The 22,752-nt window shown below is 53.6% G+C and overlaps 6 protein-coding genes across 6 annotated transcripts; 4 read left to right on the top strand and 2 right to left on the bottom strand.

The window, feature by feature from the left end:
• CHS7 (Chitin synthase export chaperone) lies at window positions 1-1,185 on the top strand (the record flags this gene model as incomplete). The annotated part of the gene is made up of 5 exons (XM_036634669.1): window positions 1-30; window positions 122-157; window positions 230-411; window positions 487-580; window positions 637-1,185. 5 exons carry the CDS (start codon window positions 1-3, stop codon window positions 1,183-1,185), a joined length of 891 nt encoding a protein of 296 aa, XP_036499418.1.
• Window positions 1,186-2,574: 1,389 nt separating this feature from the next.
• ssl1 (General transcription and DNA repair factor IIH subunit ssl1) lies at window positions 2,575-4,102 on the top strand (the record flags this gene model as incomplete). The annotated part of the gene is made up of 2 exons (XM_036634670.1): window positions 2,575-3,149; window positions 3,211-4,102. 2 exons carry the CDS (start codon window positions 2,575-2,577, stop codon window positions 4,100-4,102), a joined length of 1,467 nt encoding a protein of 488 aa, XP_036499419.1.
• A 230-nt stretch (window positions 4,103-4,332) lies between these two features.
• Window positions 4,333-5,589, bottom strand: CGCS363_v002822 (4-hydroxyphenylpyruvate dioxygenase; the record flags this gene model as incomplete). The annotated part of the gene is made up of 1 exon (XM_036634671.1): window positions 4,333-5,589. The coding sequence occupies one exon, from the start codon at window positions 5,587-5,589 to the stop codon at window positions 4,333-4,335; it is 1,257 nt and encodes a 418-aa protein (XP_036499416.1).
• A 1,056-nt stretch (window positions 5,590-6,645) lies between these two features.
• Window positions 6,646-7,440, top strand: Ttc36 (Tetratricopeptide repeat protein 36; the record flags this gene model as incomplete). The annotated part of the gene is made up of 1 exon (XM_036634672.1): window positions 6,646-7,440. One exon carries the CDS (start codon window positions 6,646-6,648, stop codon window positions 7,438-7,440), a length of 795 nt encoding a protein of 264 aa, XP_036499417.1.
• Window positions 7,441-10,077: 2,637 nt separating this feature from the next.
• CGCS363_v002824 (putative sugar phosphate/phosphate translocator) lies at window positions 10,078-11,521 on the bottom strand (the record flags this gene model as incomplete). Its single annotated transcript, XM_036634673.1, has 5 exons — window positions 10,078-10,452; window positions 10,506-10,913; window positions 10,964-11,187; window positions 11,243-11,310; window positions 11,385-11,521. The coding sequence occupies 5 exons, from the start codon at window positions 11,519-11,521 to the stop codon at window positions 10,078-10,080; spliced, it is 1,212 nt and encodes a 403-aa protein (XP_036499414.1).
• Window positions 11,522-19,659: 8,138 nt separating this feature from the next.
• CGCS363_v002825 (uncharacterized protein) lies at window positions 19,660-21,538 on the top strand (the record flags this gene model as incomplete). The annotated part of the gene is made up of 5 exons (XM_036634674.1): window positions 19,660-19,670; window positions 19,800-19,869; window positions 19,941-20,021; window positions 20,091-20,441; window positions 20,504-21,538. 5 exons carry the CDS (start codon window positions 19,660-19,662, stop codon window positions 21,536-21,538), a joined length of 1,548 nt encoding a protein of 515 aa, XP_036499415.1.
• Window positions 21,539-22,752: the final 1,214 nt, after the last annotated feature.

The raw sequence follows: 22,752 nt of genomic DNA on the forward strand, positions 1-22,752 counted from the left end.
ATGGGTTCGACACAATTCGGCAACTTCTATGTAGGTTCCGTCCATTGAATGAAAGCTTTCTGCTGGGCATGGTGGCATTTTGAACAGTCTAGCTTCCCGCTCATGCTGACCATTTCCACAGAACTTTTGCCGGGATTCAACGCTGCCCGTCTGCAATGTGTGTAGTACCACAGCTTGTGCCTCCATCCCTGACACGGCGTGCGTTGACAGTCTGACACGACATGTTTAGGTGCTTTCCGACAATCACAGCCAGGACGGACCATGGGGCGGTTGCCAATTGACAGGAATTCCTCTCAGTGGTGGTCGCAAGCTGGGCAACCTAGGCTCTATTTTGCTTTGCTTCATCGCCATCCTCACGGCAGGTTATTTGTATTTCAGATCAGAGCGGAAAAAGGCTGCTGTAGGCCGGAGGTAAGCTTCCGGCAGTGTTTGCGCATCGCGCTTGTGCTCCGTTTTTGCAACCAAAAGTACTGATTTACCATTTAGGGAAATGCAACTGTTCCTGGTCGCATTTAGTATCCTACAATTATGCGAGATTTTCACCGTTGGAGACTTTCCTCTGGCTGATAGTGTTCGAATCGTAAGTGTTACGGCCAAATCTTCTACGGTGAGATGCGTAAGCTAACACATGCCAAGGCATTCACTGGCATTCACATTGGCTTGATAATTGCGGCCACTTGGATCTTAATGCTCAATGCTGTTGTTGGCTACCAAATCGTCGACGATGGAACGCCGTTGTCTATGGGTCTCATCCTTGGTTCCGCCTTCATACTCTTCGGCGGCACGCTATACATCACACTCGATACTGGTTTCCACTGGACCGGATACTGGGACTCGTCTTACCAGTCGCCCCCCAACCGCCACATTGCTCTCTACATTCTGTATCAATTGGCACCTCTCGTCTTTCTCGTCGCCTTCTTCGTTCTTGAGGCCATACTCGTCGTTCGCATCCTTGGCGAGATGCGACCTATGATCTACCTGACGGCTGCTTTGTTGCTATTCGCCATCGGCCAAATTTTCAACTACGTTGTCAGCTCCCATATCTGCAACGGCACTTCGGGCAAGATTGACGGCGCCCTCTTCGAAACGCTCTTCACCCTTTTGGCCGTCGTGACGGTATGGATCTTCTGGTCCAGCATCACCGAAGACGACTGGCCAATGCCTGTCGGAAACGCATACCCTTAGAGCAGAGATAAGGGACACTCATTGACAGGTCAAGAAGGAGCCGAGGGCCTCGAGCTTCATCGCCATCTTCATAATGGGAAATACGAACTGTGTCGGAAGAGGGGCCCGGCATAGATGGGCCTCAACGATGTTATAGCAACCCGACGGTCACTCACCCCAATGGCAATGCCCACCACGGATATCGCGACTCGAAGATTGCCTCAGAATCCCGCCGTATCTCAGCCTACCAACTAAGATACCCATAGCTCTCTGGCGTTGAGGCTGGGACCAGGCACGTTGGTGGTTCTCAAAGTTCGGGAGACAATGCACCGAAGGAACTATTAGGAAACGACAGCAGAAGATCAGACCGCGATGCGGTCATGATCTTGGAGAGACAACCCATCGGGTTCTTGGGCACACTTTTCCAGACACTCTTTCACGAATGACCATTGAGGGCAGACTATTCGCACGAACATTTGATTTGAACGCATGAGACACGCATGGCGGGTTTTTTTTTTGGTTTTTTTCTTTTTTTTAATAGTTCGATTCCCCCAACCATCGACGGAGTTTGGACACGGTGGTAGGCAGATCGGCTGCCTGATGCGCTGCCATGAGAGTAGTGAACGGCGTCTTCTCGAGCTGCGTGCGAAGATGGCAGTAGGGTGGTTGTAAAAGTTTCCCCTAGTCTCGCTTGGATGCATAATGACGGACGCCCCCCCGCCTGTCGATTACTGTACAGCGCATGGCCTTTGATATTTTACGCAGTTATACCCTGACGAAGCGACTAATGTATAAGAGGTCGAATGATTGAATTGACATATTGAAGCATGTCGGGACACTTTCCATGTTAGACCGGGAGTGACTTGTGACGATGACGTTTGCATTATCTACTTTGTAGGTAGAAGCCCCGTCGACGAAGATTGGCACCTAGGAATCATTACGTGCCTAATTCCGGCAGCGGTGGGCAGACAACACAAGAGACCTATAATAGGCGCAGATGCAAAGCAGTAGAAGAGTGATTACGGATGCGAAGGAAAACACTAAATTCACTAGTGGTTTAAATTACGTCTACGCTGAGGGTCGCCAACATGGAATTCGGGCATGTGAAGCAAGCTGGCAAGGGTCGTGCACCAGGCCAGCTTTCATTGGCTGTTGGGGTCAGCACAGGGCCTAGACTACACTACGAGGCTGCGATCTTCTCCGCCACAGCCTTGCGACCCTATTTGCTCATTCCATCCAACAACGACAACTCGCGAAAAAGTGCGGCATTCGTGCTCGGCTTTCAAACGAACGCTAGTATCGACCCCGAAATCTCCATGAGAATAAACAATACAAATCCACTAGCTCATACGCACCCCGAAACTACCCAAACATCCCTCCGGCTAGCGATCCCGACCGACGCCACTTATCATGGCCGACTCCGACGGCGAGTACGTCGAGGACATGTCCGATGACGATCTCCACGATCATCGAGTAACCAACGGCAACGGCGCAGGCGGAAAACCCGGGAAAGCGCGTGGCAAGAAAGGCAAGAGTGGGCACTCCAAGGCGCGGTGGGAGGACGTCAAGCGCAGTTGGGAGGAAGTTACAGAGGGCGCCGACGGCAGCCTGGCGGTTGGTGCAAGTCTTGAGGCTGAAAAGCGAAGGAGGCTGCTCAAAGATACGACGCCGCTCCAGCGAGGAATTATTCGGCATTTGGTACTCGTATTGGACATGTCATTCGCCATGACAGAGAAGGATATGCTACCCAATCGCTACCGCGTCACTTGGGCATACGCGGCAGATTTCGTCAAAGAGTACTTCGAGCAGAATCCTATCTCTCAACTTGGAATCATTGGGATGCGAGATGGTGTTGCTCTTAGAATCAGCGACATGAGTGGCAACCCCACCGACCACCTTGAGAAGCTCAAGTCCTTCGAGGGGCAAGACCCATCAGGCAACCCCAGCTTACAGAACGCCCTTGAGATGTGTCGCGGTGCACTTTTGTACGTGCAAACTCCTCCCGCTCTTCTGTTTTGGAACATCCACTGACTGGCTGAATCACAGTCACGCCCCTTCGCATGGCACCCGCGAGGTGCTCGTGGTTTTTGGCGCTCTGCTCTCCTCCGATCCTGCTGACATTCACGAAACGATATCTTCTCTTATAACCGATCGCATCCGCGTCTCTGTCGTCGGTCTTGCCGCGCAGGTTGCCATCTGTGCCGAGCTTTGCAGCCGGACAAACTCCGGTGATGACACTCAGTATAGTGTTTGTATGAACGATGCCCACTTCAGAGATCTACTCCTCGCTGCCACCACCCCGCCCGTCACCCGCACCGCTGCGCAGAGCACTGCATCCTTGCTCATGATGGGTTTTCCATCAAGAACACTCGTTCGGGGTGAAGCCACCGCCATTTGCGCTTGCCACAACAAGCCCGCTCGTGAAGGCTACCTCTGCACTCGTTGCAGCACCCGTGTGTGTCGTCTACCCATCGAATGCCCAGCGTGCGGTCTGACACTCATCTTATCCACTCACCTCGCTCGCTCGTACCATCATCTATTCCCACTCCGAAACTGGGTCGAGGTACCCTGGGCCAAGGCTGGAAGTTCCAAGGCCTGCTACTCCTGTCTCACGGCCTTCCCAGAACCGCCTAGGGCCTCCAAGAAGAGGGACAAGGAAAAAGCGAACGACAATGACGGGGTGCCTACAACAGCGCCAATGGCTCCGACCCCAGTGGCACCATCTGAGCTAAAAGGGGTCAGCGAAAGCGGTCGATATGCCTGCACTGTGTGCAACAGCCACTTCTGCATCGACTGCGATGTATACGCTCATGAGGTTATCCATAATTGCCCCGGCTGTCAAAGTGGAACCCGTGGAGCGAGGATGGATGATGTTTTTGCGACCAATGGATTACAAGAGCATCAGATAAACGGGACGGCAATGGCTGTCGACGCATGAGAGGGTATTACGATAGTACTTGAGGATTGGCACATGATACGAGAGAACGGATGAAGGTGCCGCGGATACAATCCGGCAAACATTTAATAATAAGCCTATGCTACGATGCTTAGCTGATGAAGAAATGCCATCACCTCCTTATTTGTGGATTTCAGTCCTCGCAGCTCGAAATCATCCCCTGCCCTGTTGTGCTGCGACAGGCAGGGTTTTCCGCGCCAACGCAGCATGCTTTACAAGTTGCCACGCTCGGCCTGCTCGCGCTCAATTGCTTCGAACAGACTTTTGAAGTTACCGGCGCCGAAGCCCTCAAAGTGGTTCCGCTGAATGATCTCAATGAAGACAGTAGGCCGATCCATCAGCGGTTTGGTGAACAACTGCAATAGGTAGCCCTGCTCGTCGTAGTCGATGAGAATGTTGAGGGCCTCGATGGTGGCCAGGTCCTCTTTGAGTTCCCAGTTACGTTTCTCCGTCTTGAGTCGATGGCGCATGGTATCGTAATATGTGGAAGGAACGGCGATGAACTCTACACCGCGGGCACGCATTGCTGACACGGTTTCGATGATGTTCGGAGTAAGTAGGGCAATGTGTTGCACACCTGGCCCCGAATTGAACACGACGTATTCCTCAATTTGCGATTTCTTCTTGCCGGGAGCCGGCTCGTTGATGGGCATTTTGACGAGGTTGTTGGCTGACGACATTACGATGGAGTTCAAAGCGGAGAATTCTGTGCAAATCTGAGAGTCGTCCACAGACCAGAAGCGGTGGAAGGAAAGGCATTGCTCATAAAAGGCACACGCCGCGACCATTTCATTCCAGGACTGGTTGCCAACGCAGTGGTCGATGCGGGCCAAGGGGGCCACAGGTAGGGTAATGGAGGAAGCCGATGGCTTTGCGGCGCGGAAGCCAGGAAGGAATGGTCCCTTGTAGTTACCCCTAGAAATAAGGGTGTGGGTGGTATCGCCGTAGGTGCAGATGACGGCCGTAAACACATCGCCATGGTCAGGATCGGTAAGGACGGTAGGGGGCTGGATCGACTGAGCGCCTTCCTGGACAGCTTTGTTGTACACGCCCTCGACGTTGTCGACCTCAAAAGCGACGTCCTTCACGGCGTCGCCATGCTTTTCGAGGTGAGCATGAATCTCACGCAGGAGCTTGCGCTCCGCGTCAGAGATGGGCTCATCCTCGGGCAGGTGGGCGAAAGACCTCACGGGGGATGTGAAGACAAAGCGGACGTCGTTGTTGGCGATGGCGTATGATGAGATGTACCTGCTGCCAGTCTCAAGTCCCTTGTACGCGACGGTCTTGAACCCAAAGAGGTTATTGTAGTAAGAAGCAGCCTGCTTCGCATTGCCCACCCACCAGGTTACGTGGTCGTAGCCCCGGAAGTTGGGCGGCGGATGCTGCACTGCAAGGCCATCGCCGAGGTCAGTCGATGCCGGATAGGCGGCGGTCTGTGGCGGGGAGTCTGTGAGTGCAGAAGGGGACATTGACACTCAGCAGTTTTCGGGGGGGGAGGAGACCTAATGTCACGAGTGTAAATATGAATGGATGCTGATTCGTGTGATGAGATCTTCTGAATCGATTCTATGTTGGCAACGGATGTCGGCGTGAGAGAGCGAAAGGGAATGGATGTGGTCATGCCTGGCGCACCGTCTTCCATATAAGTACTTGGAAACAGGGTATATTTGATGAACCTTAACCAGTATCCCACGGACGGACTTCCGCTCATAAGCACCGGGTTATTGTGTTGCCTTGCATTCCACGGCGCATACTGGGCGGCTCTAAACGCAGCAAATCCAACGCCTGTTAGTGGCTAGTTCCGGGGTCGGGTCTCCTCTGATCCAATGTCTGACCTGGCACACGTTCGTGCTGGGCGTCATCCTGGTCTCGCCTCGATCCTTAGCAGATGGTGCCGAAAGTGGAAGGAGAGGTTGGCGGCGGGTTGAGCAGAACCGTGCATGTTGAGATGTAATCGCGTGCGGAAACTCGCCGGCCGAGCAGATGGCCGTGGTGAGCCGAGATAAGCCGTCCCTGGCCGGACCATGGGCGCGGCGCGGCTTGACGATCCCCACCATGCTTCGGATGCTCCAGGCTATGCCCGCTATCCCAACTGGTACTTGCCTCCTTGCCCAGGAACAAAGGATGTCAGAGCTATAGCAATCGCAGCCGCTGTTTCCGTCACTCTCTGGTAAACCGAGGGTTGGTACAATGTGTGTGTGCGTGCGGGCGCGCGTTACCCACTACAAATGACGGCATTGCTTATCGCTTCTCCTTTGAAACCCTTCCGTAGCCGTTGATGTGCGGAATGTTCAGACGCGCTTCGGTTACCCGCTGCATCCGCTCCAGCACCATTGTCTGATAAGTCTCCTAGAGTTGCCGCGCAAATTGTCAAGTGTATCCAGTGCGAGGTTCAAAAACAGTCGGCCATTCGGGTAACCCTCTCCTAACAACAGGTTATCAACTTATTCTGAGCCAGCCCCCCAGGCGAAAGACGAACGGCATACTTCGGGATTGATAGCTACCTTTCAACAAATACCGAAACCATGGCGGTCGTGGGATTGAGCCAGCACGACGTCAATGTGCTCGACAAGATCAAAGATCCTGAATCCGATCCCTCAGCCAACATTCTGCTCGATCCGTCGCTTCCTCGAGACCCTCAAATCACCGATACATCCGTCTACGAGCGTGTCATCCAGAAAGAGAGGGAGATTGTCCTGTCTATGCAGCAGCTGGAGCTCCAAATGGCTGGCTTGAGACCCAAGACTGCGATTGAGCCAGTCCAGGAGTACAGGGCCCTCTTGTCGAAGCTGGAGGGTTTCATCTCCGAGTACCCCAACTATGCCAGCGCCAGAAACAACCGTGTGCAGGCACTTCGACGCCTTTATGGGGACACCTTGCTACTGGCAGAGGCGCCTGCAACCAGTCAGCGGCTTGTTAAGCATCCTGACGTTGCTGAAATGAGCCTCCAAGCCAAGGTCGCCCTGGAAGACATTGAGAGATCCATCGTGCTTCTGACACCCCGTACAATTTACGGCGCCATGTCGCCCCAAGCGGCTAAGACATTGTCTCTTGCCTATACACAGCGAGCAGCCATATACCACACGACCGCAAAGCTGGTGCCTCGCTTCAAGGTGCGAGTGGATGAGGAAAGACGTGAGAGAAACTGGAGCAAACTTGAATTCGAAGAGGCGGCGTCCCGCGACTTTGCTTTGGGCGGCAGGTATGGGAATGACATAGCCAAAGGTTTGGCAGTCAGCACAAACCCAACGGCGAAGCTGTGTGGCCAGATGGTCCGAGAGGCGATGAAGAAGGAGTACGGTCCTTCATTGGGTGATTAAAGATACACAGATATAGACCGCGAGAGACCGCGTCTCCATGAACCATGTTGTACTGCTGTGCATCGCGTTTTCTCCCTTGAGCTCTCGTCGTGACATGCAGAAATCCAGATTCAAGAGGAAAACTTTGAGGTTCTTAGTCGCCTGTGTGACACATGCTCGGGTCAGTCCAGTCCACGAAGAGAGGCCGAAGCTATTTTATTCAGCAATAGGAAATAACATGCCTCTGGGCAGTGGCGATAGTCTCCTGAGTCGTCCTGCCTTTCTCTTTTTCCTCACGATTAATTCGCGTGGCAGCAGCACCAAGACCAATGACAAGTGCGAAGACGGGGTCTGCGACCTTTGAGATAATGTAGGCTGGAGGGGCGGCCATTGTGTGCAAGAAGGGATCGCCTTGTGCTTTAGTGTGGAAAGAGTGCGAGTAGAAATGTAGTACGTCGTCGTTATCGAGCCTCGGGAACTGGTGCGAACAATGGAACGCCGACCCAAGGCGCCATGCCCAGGTACCTACCTACCTACCTAGGTATTGCCTTACAGAGACAGCACAGACGCTCGGACACGACCGCGGCGGGTGGGGTGGGACGGGACAGCCTGGACGACTCGGTAGTCACATGATTAAGCACGTGCCTTTAGGTCGAAAATCACCCACACGTCGCAGACGAAATTTCAATTTCGCGCTACAACGAACATTTCGTAGGCAAGCGGTCCGTCGACAATCTCACCTCAGCACGCCCAAAGCCCCGACAACGCAGGTCACCATGAAGTTCCTTAAGGTCGGCAGAGTCGCCATCATCACCCACGGCCGCTACGCCGGCAAGAAGGTACGAACTCATTCGAATATCTGCGAGCAGCGCACGCAATCCCTCCTGTCGAGGGGGATGGAAATTTCACGTCGCCGGACGAAGATAGGAGGTACTGGGTGGGGGACATGCATCGCGAAGACGAAACGAAAGAGGAGACTGCGATCGATCAAATCTCATTCGACGACCCCGACGACGACGCTGAAATTTCCAATACCGCTCGACTGGGAGAAATTGCTGTTCAACGTGGATACGAGACCAGACAGTACTGACGTCCGAATTTTCTTTTCTAGGTCGTCATCATCCAGCCTGTCGACTCCGGCAACAAGGCTCACCCCTTCGGCCACGCCCTCGTCGCCGGAATCGAGCGCTACCCTTCCAAGATCACCCGCCGCATGTCCAAGACCCGCCAGGAGAAGCGCAACAAGATCAAGCCCTTCGTCAAGCTTGTCAACTACAACCACTTGATGCCCACTCGCTACACTCTTGAGCTTGAGGGCCTCAAGGGCGTCGTCTCCAACGACACCTTCAAGGAGGTCACCCAGCGTGAGGACGCCAAGAAGACGGTGAAGAAGGTTCTGGAGGAGCGTTACACGAGCGGCAAGAACAGATGGTTCTTCACGCCTCTGAGTATGTGATACCTTACCGCCCGTCAAGGGCATTGTGCATGGCATCGCCTCGGTTCAAGGGTGACGAATGCGCATGAGCACCTGGCTAACTCGCAATAGGATTTTAAAAAGGGAATCCGTTTCTGCAATCGTCAACAGGTCGGGGAGTTGGGCTGGCTTGTAAAGAGCATCAATTGGCATCTGAGGTCCTCGGTTTAAGGGCTCCCAATGAGAAACCATTGAAATCAAGACATTTGCCTGTGATACCTCAAAAGGTGTGGATTGAGTTACTGTGACCGAAGAGAGTGATAGAAAGGTCTTTGATGACTGATGGGCACAATTCAGCCCTCGGCCGTGGGAGACGGCCACGATCAATGAAAATGAACACCTCAAGCCAAATTCAGTCTCTCATCGTTCGTGAATGGGGTTCATCACGCGCTTGCTAACCGATCCAACTGTCTCGGTAGCTCAAGGTCGACCACTTGTGTTCCAATGATTTGCAGCAAGCCGCGGCAGGCGCACGCCGAAAGCTTGCATAGGCTTGGTGCAAGATGGGATTTTGGGTACAGCTCCATGCCATATTTAACGGAGCAGCATTCGCCGTAGAATATCGAACCCCTTCAAAGAGGCCACCTCCAGCATGACTGTGCTGAAGCAACCACACATACTTTGTGTGGCTCTAACGACTCTGCAGTCGTCACTATCTCTTATCATCATCTTCAACGTCGTGGCTATTTCTACCTTATACTTTTATTGACTCTATGAGCTTTTGAGTGCAAATCGAAAATGGGGGGAAATCAGCAGTCGGTTTACGAAACTCCAACTTGGGCTTCTTGAGGCATACCACCACATTGCGTCTCGGCATGCACACTGCATGTAGATGCCCTAGACATTTTGGTTCAAGTTTTTGTATCATTGCGTACGTACATGTCTATATCCTTCGCCGTCTAGAGTACATCAGATTAGAACTTCATGATGCGACCCATGCAACCTAGACCCTCTGCGCTCTGCGCTTTTGCTCTATAGCTGTACACGGGGTAGTTTCCCAAACAAACGTTCCGATCTCCTCCGGATTAAAAAGAAATGGGGTCAATGGGCGCAGGGTGAAGAGAAGCTCGTAATATGTACTCCGAACAGGGTAATTTCGTCGCGGAAGAGAATCTGGTATCGTCACATCTCTACGCTTACAAGTAGGAAATGATAGGCCAAGGAAATTGCGTCTATCCTGTAGCCTATGCCCTGCTGCTGCCGAAATGGCTGTTGACTTCGTTGATCAGGTTGTGGGGGTCGTACTCGGGGGCGTATGTGGGTGCCAGGCCCCCAAGCAGCGTGAAGAGGACAAAAGCAGAGAGCACGATGATGCTAAGCTTGCGCAAGATGGGCTTGCGCTGGCCGAAATCGGCCCACTGGCGGCCGGCCTCGCCCATGTAGCCCTTGATTTGCTCGTAGCCGAGCTTGTAGTAGACCATGCCGCCAAGGGCAATGCTGTAGCCGAAGAACTGCAAACCGGTGACCTGCGTGCCCCAAATCATCATTGACGCAACGACGAGCATTACGTCCTTGAGAACGCCGCAGAGGGTGAGGACCAAAGAAGAGGTCTTGCCAATCTGTTGATTATGGTAAGCACGTGAATGTTTCCTTGCTGTGCACAAACACTTACCAAGAAAACGACGGAAACGTTCAACAAGAAGGCACAGAGTCCGTTCAAGAAGAAGGTGAAGAGTCCGACGTTGTAGACCTGTTCCATGCTGACCTTGGGAATTTCCCATACGAGGGCAACAGCCAAGTTCATGACAGCACAGACGGGAGCGAAGTAGTAGACAGACACAAGGGGGTCCATCTTGAAGTCGGCAGAGCTGAGCAGGCGCTGGACCATGGTGAGCCGCAGGGCCTCGAAGATGACACCACCAATCTGGTAAATGACACCGATCCAAACGAACTTAATCTCTCCCATCGAGGCGATAATGACACCGACAACGATGATGGAAACGTTAAGGAAAACCTTGAGGTTGGGCTGGGAGACGCCGAGGGCCCATCCAGATAACAGAACGGCGACGGGTGTAGTGGCCTATGATTGTTAGCGGTTGGGTGTTGAATGTCAGGGCATGGAATTCCTACTTTGAGCATTTGGATGAAGGCAACGGAGAGATACAGGTAGGTCAGGTTGCCACAGATCAAGCTCAAGCTGAAGAACACGCCGATAGGCACGATGGCCCGCATGTAGACACGACCAGTCATCTTAACCGACTTGCGTCCATCTAGAACAGTAGTCCAGCGCGCGAGGATCTGGGTCATAATGGTCGCGAAGGTCAAGTGGTAGGTCGTCAGGATAACCGGGTAACCTGTGCTCGATTAGCCTTGTCAGCGGTGATCGCTTCTCAGAGAGATCTGGCTTACGGAAATTGAGGGTGTCGAGAATCCATTTGTTGAAGAGGATAACGGAGGAGGACAGAGAGATCCAGACGCTGGGATTCCAAGTCAGCAAAACGTTGCGAAGGCCCACTACTTTTCACAAAGCAATTATTTGGTTCCTTCTTACATGACGTATAGCGCAGGGTGAATGGCAGCCTTGGGAGGCTGGGACTTCTCGAGGTCAGGGTTCGTCGTGGGCAAGATAGAGCCGTTTTCTCCACGAGGGACCTCGCCCGAGACGCGCGTCTTCTCGTCGGCGCCCATTGTGTCGGTACGATGATGCGGTGTGGTGGGAAAGAGGACACGGTGATGAGAAGGACGTCTGAGGTTAAGGTGGAGGGTCGACGGTGGTGAAGGTGGTGAGGGCGGTGATGTTGGTGTTGGCGGAGCAATTTGATGCAGCTCAGATGCCAAAAAAAAAAAAAAAAGGACAGGACGCGCAAAACGAGAGCGAGCGAGCGGACGGGACGGCCAAGCACTCGTTAAAGGTGTCGTGGGGTAGCGACAGGTACTTTAACAATATGCAATTCGGGGGTCCCAGGGGTAAATGGTAACAGACACCGGTTTCTGGCCTGAGCCGCGACTAAACCTTGGCTAAGCACGGCTTGGGGTTGCAACTGGTGGTAGCTAGGGAAGAAACGAAGAAGGGAACCAGAAAGGAAGGCTTTGGTAGCGCGGGACTATGAGGGATCGAGTTTAAAAAGGAGGCTATTTGAGGGTGAGGAGGTTTTTTTTTTTTTTTTTTTCTTCTTCTTCGCCTTAGTTCGCCTCTACGTGTTTGGTCCTTGTCCTCCGGGAAGGGGAGAGGGGGGGAAAAGGAGGAGAGTGGGAGGGGTGTGTGGGAGGCTTAGTCGGGGTTGCGGTGCAGGTGCAGCAAGATAGATACCTATGTGTCGGCAATTATTAAAATAAAATAAAAATAAAAAGTGCTACCCAGGAAGAGGAGGGGAAGGGGGAAGGGGGACGAGAGGGACAATCTTTCCTTTACCCTTCCTGCCTGCTTGTGAGGTACCTGCACTCGAACTGATTGACCAGGTTCTGGGATAGCTGGGAAGAGGCGACCTTCTCCTGTTGCTCTGGCAGAGAACACGGTCTGGTTCTGGAAATTGAGGTTCACGTTGACGCGATGAAGCCCGCCCAATCCAGGATGCGACAGACAATGGACCCAGTAGAGGCACCTGCCGACCTGCATCGATGCACAGTCACCGATACTTGACGGAGTGGGCCCTGAGAGCCCCCGACAGGTCGCAAGTAACGCCAGCCGGAGCGCTGACCGAATGTATCTGGTACGTGAGCCACTCTGAGGGGACCACCGTGGTACGCCACCCTCTCAGGGGCTGCAATGGGCCTAATATTAGTGCTGCCAATCTTGGATAGGGGCCGCAAATCAAGCTCTGCCCGCCCACCCACGTTCTGGTCCTTGGCATTTCACCACCTCTTCATCTACAGTCCCACTAAGTCAACCCCCCGTGATATTACTTTACATGATAAAACACAGGAACTTGGAAGGTCGGAACAACATGGACGCTCATCGACCCCTTTGCGCCTTTCGCATAGATGTCTTTGATGACTGGATGGTAGCAGCGGCCCGCACATGTGGTTTCGCCTCTCAAAGGAGCCTCTCCCCGGCGTCGCCTCGCCTCATGTCGCCGCGGCTGTGGACGTGAACGTGGCATGGTTGAACAATGCCTGCATCGGCAAACAAACAGGGCCCGGCCCAAGAAATTGCCTTCCACCTCGTGCGGCTGGCAATGTTATCTATTCTCCCCATCTCTCTAGCCTGGCAGAGATCCCGTTTCGTTCCCGGCCCAGCCAGGTCTTATCGAGATCCATGGCCGTCAAATACCTACCTACCTTATCACCAGCAAACGGCCGAACAAAAATAAGCTAGAAGGGCCAGCGAAGAAAAGAAACCCTCGCCCGTAATTGCTCCGAACCTATTTTGGCTACATTCGAGCTGCTGCAGCTGTGGCAAGACTAACGCAAGGTGCGGACTCAATCAACTCCAGACCTGCGCTTGCTTTGCCTACTGGTTACAGGGAGTCGCTGTGGCGGCAAGGAGAGTTAATCTGATGCTCGCGGCCGAGGTTGAGGCTCGCCGTACCTTACCTGTGACTGGCAATTCTCCAATTTCATGACAGACAATGACAGGCCGTCCCAGTGGCATTCATGATCGCCAGCGACTCCCATGAGTCGTGACTGGGTGGGACCCTTGACGTCCTGCCTGCCTGATATCAACGCCAAATGCGAGGTGCTGATTATGATGCTGAAGCTCCTTCGAAGAGACCCTTCCTTTGCGGACCGATTCCGTGAGGCATCTGGCTGAACGCGTCGATACTGGCAATGACGTTCCGGGAAACGGCTGCCGGGACGAGGGTTGGTGTACGATGCTTCAGGCCCTCCCCCGGCACAGCTGCCGCCTTACTTAAAGTAAGAATACGTAGATGGGATGCCGTCAACGACCTCGCACGCCGCACCCGCCCGGCTCCTTCGACTGCCTCAACGACCCCTCTTGGTTCTCGCAGACACCAGATCGTGCGCACCGGCCGCTTGGATCATGCCCCCCGGGAGTGATACTTTGAGGCTGCCGCCTTCATTCGTAGGGCTCCATCTTCCCTTTTCAAGTGTCATCGCCCGAGACTCTCGGGCCCGTGAAAGGTTCATTCCATCTCCCGTCTTCGGCCAGGTCTCACTTCAGCCTTACTCCGAACGGGTCTTGCGTGGCTGCCACAATCGCCGCATCAAGCCATGCCGTTGTGCGGATACCACCGGGCCAAAACCCACCCGTGGCGCGTGGCATGCAATTCGGGTCACTGCAGTGGGAGCTGCACGCATCCATTGCCTGCCTTGCAACTGTCGCTGGCTGCGTTTCTAAATTGTAGAGCACGACTTGAAGAGACGCAAGTCAGCGGTCGTCAACATCATCGGATCTTGCTGAGTCGACATCGATTGTCGAGTATGGTACTAATAGGTTGCACTTCCAGCGTTCTATTGACCACAGCAGGTACAATGACTAAGTATCCCTCTGAAGGGCAGGTTTAAGCGTCAACCTGTATCTCGGTCATCGGACGAAAGTCTGCATAATACCCAATCAATCCTTCCTCCTTTACAACCACAGAGGGCTTACAAGTTACGACTTCGACACCAAGCATTCTGTCAGCATACGTCTCCGCCATATTCTTCAGCTGATGCTACTGTTAATAGAAATGGCTGTTTGGAATGCGTCCTGAATCAGTGGCTGACCAAGTCGAGGTTCATGCGGCGCGTCAAACCGACCCGACCGATCTACAAGAGAGATCCAGTTTGTCTGTTTCAGAGTCTTGATGAGATGGAGCCCTTATCCCTGCAAGGATGCCGGGCTGGCCTCTCGAACAATTGTCTCGTTCCGGGAATCGGCCGTCATTCGACAGAACTTCCTCGCCGCAGTGGGGAAGACACGCACGCTCACAAACATGCCTATCCGTACTCTGCATGTCCGTACCAAGGTTCGCTGACAGCAGGCTACCTACTCAACTCTGATTTCTCTCATTAGTACTCAGCACCTGCTACCAGCACCACCACTGACGGGCCGATGGGCTCGTTAGTATCTTGGTGATCGGCCGTCACAGCCTCATTCGCTACTCTGCTCCGCAGGTTAGCGGCAGGGGCAATCCCGCATTGGGATACAAATGTCAATCACCAGCGCAAAGAAGCAGCAGGGGCTCCAGGACGGCGTCTGTTTGTAACAACTACCGACGGGTCGAAATTGACTCGGTCTACGGATACCGCGTACTCCATCAACATTCCAACTGGGACCCGTCGACCCAGCGGTGACGACAACGGCCAGGATCTGACTGACGGAGGACACAGGCGGGAAGTTTGTCTTCTTGTAGATTGCCAGACGCTCAAACCATGGCATCTGGCCCGCGTGTCACTACCCCTGTTGTCAGTGAATTACCCTTGCTCATTTCACCAACAAGCTCAACCGCGTCCTGGTCCGGGTCCTCGACCTCGCCCTCGCCCTCTCCTTTGCCCTCGTGGGGGATGGGCATGGCACGGAACGGCAAGACAAGCCCAGGCATGGCACGACGAGCAAGCAGAAAATAAGAAAGGCCGAAATCAATTTCTCGAGCGACGATCTCTTGCCGAGAGGCGAGATGCAGACCGCATTGCACCAACGCGGGAGACAACGATATCCCTGTCCACATCTTGATTGGCGACGCACGAGGTTGATGAAAATGAGCAGATGGAACATGGGCTCTTTTTTTCATCTCCCCCCGGTCCCGAGCAGGCGATTGGAGCTCCAAGTTTCCAACTACCATCCTCATCTAAGATACCGGACCTCTGATTTCTGAACTTAGCTTCCTTGGGTAATGTGCGGGCAGAGGCGACTGGGGAGACTGAAGCACACAGAAAGCACAAACGGCGCACCCGCCGTTCCATTTGGCTCCGGCAGTCTGACTGGCGGCCGATGTCCCGACGCCAACGTCAATATGTATTCGTAACTTGTTTCGGTCCTATCAATTCGTCGACGACTCAAGTCAACAAAGGCCGCGTACTCGACTCAGTCAGTACTCTGGAGGAATGGCCGACTTCTTGCCAAACCGAAACCGTACCAAAGCCGGCGTTCATTCGTTCAATTCTACGCATGACTGATGATCTTGGACTCTGGGGTTGGTGGTCTGAACAACCGAACAAATCGAGCTTGGTTTGCATCATGGATCGATGGTCAGCTGCAGAGTGCCAGTGAAGGTGGGATTGCGTTCAATCTTAAGAGATTGCGCTGGGCAGGGTCCAGTCCTCCAGGTCGTTACAACTTGTTTTGTGGATGGATGACTCTTTCTCGCACTCTTGCTCGTGCGCCCAAGAAAAAAAAAACTAAATTGAAAAACTGAAGAGAGGAAAGGTCGGCGGGTTGCTCCATGTCACCATGATGGTTCTCTAGCACGCAAAAGACAAACAGACAAGTTGACGTGGACTGCCTAGAGTCCCGGACAACAGCCAAAACGAGAGAAACCTCCATCGACCGGTCGCGCCAAACAGGCCTTGGTTCGGTAAGGTATCTAACCTAGGTAGGTAAGGCACCTTCCATTACCTTTAAGTGAGGTGCCTACCTTCAAGTACCTTAGGTAGGTAGGATATTGAGCGCTGGCGGCACACGCAAACAGGAAAACACGCTGACAGCGATGTAGCTCCCACCAAGTCTGAGCGATATGACGGAAAACAGCTGCCAGACTAGGAAATGGAGGCGAGAGAACGTGTGAGTGTAAATTGGCAGTGGGTTCGGCTCGGGACATGAGAAAATATTAGTGCAAGCCACATCAACAAACCCACTCCTGCACAGCTACAGGCGTGATTTGGCTTGATGTTTTAGACGAGAATTACGCCGCTTGCTGTCAACGGGGAAGCGGTGTCGGCACCAAGTTGCAGAGACAGCGGTCAAGTTAGTAGGTGATGGCTTCAGGAGCAGTCAAGATCTACAACAGCAAATCATTGCCCCGTAACGAGCACCGATAGCCAGAGTCATTGATTGAAAGAATATGGTTGGATGACAAGCTGCGTATGGAGGGCGGACGTGTCAAGGGTGTCGACGGGATGGACCACTCGGGTCCCTTGCTTTTACAGCGGGAAGACAAGGAACCTTGCACAGGTTGCGTTGATACCTTCCTTTCCCTCGAGGTTGGTGCAGGAATTCTTGCCAACGACTCTGCTGTCCAGGAGGCGGTCAACAGCCGCCTTCCATCGGCTTGGCGGTCTGTCACAGAAAATGATTGCCTGGGTAGGTCAGGTCAGGGTCGGGACGAAAGGGCAGGCGTGCAACGCGACGGGGCATGTCGCATCAGGGTAGATTGGAGCTTCATCAATTATAATGATGACTGGCCATGGGGCTGTTTGTCTTCATGTCAACGCCGGAAACCGGAAGGCTGGATGTACACCAACTTATTAGTGAGGTATGGACGAACGAAATTGAACGGTGATCCGGGCACCCAGTGCGGTATGGGCGAGTGTTTTGTTTCCCCCGATGCGTGGGATGCGTAGGTAGGTTGTTTGCTCTATATTGGTAGAATGTAGATGATGAATCCACCAGCCATCTCATTGATTCAATGGACCGTGAGGGTAATTGATGAGGAGCAGGAGGAGAAGGCCAGGACTGGGACTGGGACTGGGACCTGAGGCGGGGATGAGGACGGGGACAGGCAGGAAATCTTCGGTTCCACGCCCCCCTACTAGTGCAATGGGAACGGGTTGACGGGTGTGTGTGCGTACGTGGTTTATGGACCATGGGGCAGGGAAAACCAGGAATTCTGGGAACGTGTCCTCGAGTCTTTGGGGAAGCGAGGGCAAGCAACCTCCACAGGCCTCTCCAGTTCCCAGTTTCCTGACGGCCCAGAGGGAAAAGACCAGACCAGACCGCAGCTCACTCGAGTGGAGGGACCCGTTCTCATCCCACCAGAAAAGCCGACCTGGTATGATGCTAGATTGAACAATTGACAGTTGGTTGACTAAGTGAGCGTGGTGAGAACCGTCGCCAGGGACTTTCACACAATCAACTGAGGGATTCTGGTGTTTCTGTTTCCAAGCGTCTGTCTGGTCCATTGACAACCCGTGCTTCTCTCCCTCGTCCTTTTACTTCTTTTTGTCTTGTTCTCCTTCTTTCTTTCCTTCTCCCTTCCCCTCTCCTGTCTTTCTTTGCCCCCCCTCCTTTTTTTTTTTTTTTTTTTTTTTTTTTTTTTTTTTTTTTTTTCTTTCTTTTTCCTTTTCCCTCTCTCTTTTTCCCACCTCACGTATCATCTATGTAGGTCGTTTGCTCAAGGCACCCTACATGACATCTCACAAGTACCTATGTACCTAAGGTAAGGTACGGATGGATACTTTGCCGCCTCAAACCAACCGCACACGCAGTTGCAAGTCTGTAACCACAGGTGGGCCTACAAGTTCCGTTGCCTAAGGCACCTAGGTAAGGTACAGCGTAAGTGCCGCTATTGGGAGGCTGGAATTGTGGTGTCAGTGTGGTTGCTGGCTGGACAAGCTTCCGGCCTCCACTGTTGAGGGTGTACACAGGTCACTCACCTTACTAAGGTACCTAAGGTTGGCAGCTGTGGCACCCCCTTACTGCAAAACACACACATTACCTATCCATGGCTCTTTTTGCACACCTGCATCGCCGCTGCTTCTGGGTTGTTTCTTCTGCAACCGCATTGCAGCCCTCGTCCGCCGCTGCATGGCACATGTGGCTGTCGACAGGGCAGGGCAAGGCAGGGTCGAAAGAGAGGAGGATAATAATAAGTAAGGGAGGCGGAAGCGGAAGCGGAAGCGGAAGCAGCGCAAGGGGGGCCGGCATGGGGACACAGCTTGCTGCCGGGCCTCGCCATTGCGTTCCCCGTCGCAGTCCAAATTGCAGTGCAATGCAGGTAAGGCAGGTAAGGTAGGTAGGTAAATCGGCAGTCGCAATGTGCCCTGGTCCCAATTGCCTTCTAGTCTCTGTGCTGGCTTCGGAACTTGGCTTGCTGCTCGTGCGAAATCAGTCGAGAAGCTGCCCTGGAAACAATTAGGTACTCAGGTAAGTACCCAAAGTGTAGGCAGGCAGGTAGGCAGGTAGACGGATAGACAGATAGACAGGTAGGTAAGGTAGTAGGTATATTAGACACCGCCAAGACATTTCAAGATGCCTCTAATTAGCACGACACACGCACCTCGCCTTGCCCAGATAGAACACCTGACAAAAGCCTCCCGTCCACATGTCGATGTCTACCTCACCTACCTATAGTTACCTTATGGCATGGAACACGCTTAGTTACTATGCGGCCAGTGCACCAGTTCTATGGACGGATGGTTGCTGGTGTCGTGGTGATGCTTGAATGCCTGCCTTAGGTGTCTACCTGTGAACGTAGCAAACTTCCTTGCCCAGCCTGGTAGTTCGCCATGGTGGCATCTTATCATCCGTCAGCGGGCCACCACCACCACCAACACCACCATAAGCACAACGCCTCATCTCACCGTTCCTGCGGCTCCCGACCCGACCGTCCTACGGCGGTACAGGAAGGGTGGAAGGGTCTGCCGCACCTCCAGCACACCTCACCTACCTCGAAAGCAATGACCAGGGGGCCCCGCCATTACCCCTGTCCCAAGTAATAATTTTGGCCCCTCCATCACAGCAGTCGGTCCCCTTTTCTTTGGAACCAGTCGAAACCCATATCTACAGCAACGGCCACGACTGCTGCCACGCGCGACCTCCCTCCTCCTCTCCTCTTTGCTGCCAACTCCCTCACCTCCTCCCGAGTCTCAATTGCTCTTGAATATCCCTCCGCTGCTATCTCGCGAGCTGTGCCGTCGCCAGACCTACGAGAGCATTGCCTTGCTGCGTCATTTCTCGTCTTCCAGTACCAAGTTGCAGCATCATCATTACTTCCACAACCCCCACCATGGCTGACATGTGAGTATCTTCTCTGCCTTTCTGGCCTCCCCCGAATCGCTGGTTCTCGTTCCAGAACCTCACGGCCTCTCTTGAGGCATGCATGGGACTTCCAATTGAAAGAACTCCTGCTGACCGTCCCCTCTGCAGTAACGTTGATGTCTTGGTTATCGGCGCCGGCCCGACCGGTCTTGGTGCTGCGAAGCGTCTCAACCAGATCGTGAGTTCTCACCGCCAGATTGCACACCTACCCCTGTCACTTCGAATGCGCATACTGACCAATTCCTGCAGAACGGCCCCTCATGGCTGCTCGTTGACTCTGCCGACAGGGCTGGCGGTCTTGCCTCGACCGATGTGACCCCCGAGGGCTTCGTAAGTGCTTCCTACACAGCGAGCTTTGCTCAGCCTTGCGCCGACGCCTTTTGACCAGAATATTTCCAGCTCTACGATGTCGGTGGTCACGTCATTTTCTCCCACTACAAGTACTTCGACGACTGCATCGACGAGGCCCTACCCAAGGACGATGACTGGTTCACCCACCAGCGTATCTCCTATGTCCGTTACAAGGGCCTTTGGGTACCCTACCCCTTCCAGAACAACATCTCCATGTTGCCAAAGGAGGACCAGGTCAAATGCATGAACGGCCTTATTGACGCTGCCCTCGAGTGCCGCGTCGCCAACACCAAGCCCAAGGACTTCGACGAGTGGATTCTCCGCAACTGCGGTGAGGGCGTTGCCGATATTTTCATGCGCCCTTACAACTACAAGGTTTGGGCTGTTCCTACCACCAAGGTAAGAAGCTTCAAGCAAACTAGGATGTATCAAGCACGTCAGATCACTAAATTGTGCCTCAGATGCAATGCCAATGGCTCGGAGAGCGTGTCGCTGCTCCCAACCTGAAGCTCGTCACCGAGAATGTCGTCCTCAACAAGGTCGCCGGTAACTGGGGTCCTAACGCCACCTTCCGCTTCCCCGCTCGCGACGGTACCGGTGGTATCTGGATCGCTGTTGCAAACACTTTGCCTCAGGATAAGATCCGCCTGGGCGAGAAGGGCTCCGTCGAGAAGGTTGACGCTCAGGGCAAGGTTGTCACTCTCAAGGATGGCACCACTGTCAAGTACAACAAGCTCGTCTCTACCATGAACGTAGACCAGCTCGTTGAGAGGATGGGCAACCAGGAGCTTGTCAGCCTGTCCAAGGGTCTCTTCTACTCTACTACCCACGTTATTGGTGTAGGTCTCCGTGGCGCCCGCCCTGAGCGCATTGGCGACAAGTGCTGGCTGTACTTCCCTGAGGACAACTGCCCCTTCTACCGCGCCACCATCTTCTCCAACTACTCTCCGTACAACCAGCCTGAGGACAGCAAGAAGCTGCCCACCCTCTACCTAGCCAACGGCAGCAAGGCTGAGTCTACCGAGGCCAAGGAAGGCCCCTACTGGTCCATCATGTTGGAGGTTTCCGAGTCTTCCATGAAGCCTGTCGACCAGGAGAAGATCCTCGAGCAATGCATCCAGGGTCTCATCAACACCGATATGATCAAGCCTGAGGACGAGATCGTTTCCACATACCACCGCCGCTTCGACCACGGCTACCCCACTCCCTCGCTCGAGAGAGAGGGCGTCCTCAAGGACCTCCTTCCTAAGCTTCAGGACTTGGACATTTACTCCCGTGGCCGCTTCGGCAGCTGGAGGTACGAGGTCGGCAATCAGGACCACTCGTTCATGCTCGGTGTTGAGGCTGCCGACAACATTGTGAACGGTGCCGTCGAGCTCACGCTTAACTACCCCGACTTCGTCAACACTCGCCGCAACGAGGAGCGTCGTCTGGCTCAGTCATACAACTTTGCCTCCAACGCCAACGGCACAGCACTCCCCTCGCACAGCAAGTAATGCTGTGGCGTATGGGCGGAAGCCGTAAGATAGGAACGGGCTGATATTTTCGTCTTATCGCTGTGAAGCATTAGAAAGCATGGACATGACCAATGAAAGGCGGCAAGCTCAGGGGAGATGGAGCTTTGGCTAGGCATATAAGAATACCTGGGAGTTTTGTTGAATGAGGGGGATTGTTTTGCGCCATACCCACGATGTAGATGAATCGTGCGCATATGTATGCGTAGGGCTTAGGCGAGCCCTGTCAAAAGGGAAAGCTATATAGAATATAGAAATCTTTGACATGTACTTTGATACCATATGTTTTCGCGAATGTCACTTGTCACGTGCTGGCGACTGAGAGGATGAAATAAGGTAAGGGGTGTTGGATGACGAGTCCTGTAGTCCCGGTGGAGCTCTGCTCTGCACAGCATTTTAGCCATCAGTTGCTAGCTCTCAGGTACACTTGATTTACCTAGTGCTAGTTCGCTGATAATTCACCAACCTTGTAATGAGTGAAATTGGATTTACCAGTTTAATGCCGTTGGCGAAGCGCCTTGGTCGGCCACATCTTCTGTTGCAACCATGGGCGTGGAGAAACCAAGTTTAAGGATGGGACGGTTGGAAGGCAGCGGTGTTTTGGAGAGTTTCTTGGTCCAAGGTCTGCGTGGTTTGTTGCAGCGAGTGCAACACTTCAGTCAGGACCGATTTCACTTTGCGGGAGGGACAGGGTTCTCGAAGTGCGGCTTTGGCGGCAGGATGAAGGTGGTCGCGAGTGACATCATTTGGGGTCCGGACTTCTGGCAAAGACATGCCCATCTCGAGGTTTTGCTCTCCGAAGAGGGAGAATGCAACAGTGTCGCGATTCAGGCTTGAAGTTGGGCGGGACGGAGATTTCCCGAAGGGCTATTTCGATTTGGATGTACCCGTGGACCTGTGGACGAGTCGCGACGACTCTGTTGAGAGCCCTAGGGGCGTGGCTGGATTGGCAGAAACAGGCGGTCAAAGGAATGAGGCTGAGAAGACGGCGGTTTGGCCGGAGCAAGAGCCGACAAAAGAGGGAATAAAGACACAAAGCGATTCAATTCTAGCCGCGGTGAGCTGTCCCATTGTAGGCAGAGACCATGCCGTGCCTCTTCAATGGGGAGTGGAGGGCTGTAACAGACAGGCCAACCAACCCGAGCAGGTCGCTCCGCGCCTGCCAGTCATTGCCCTTTCGTCTGGCCGTCACTCTG

Source organism: Colletotrichum siamense, assembly GCF_013390195.1.
Source record: "Colletotrichum siamense strain Cg363 chromosome Unknown KSG_Cg363_contig02, whole genome shotgun sequence".
Taxonomy (NCBI): domain Eukaryota; kingdom Fungi; phylum Ascomycota; class Sordariomycetes; order Glomerellales; family Glomerellaceae; genus Colletotrichum; species Colletotrichum siamense.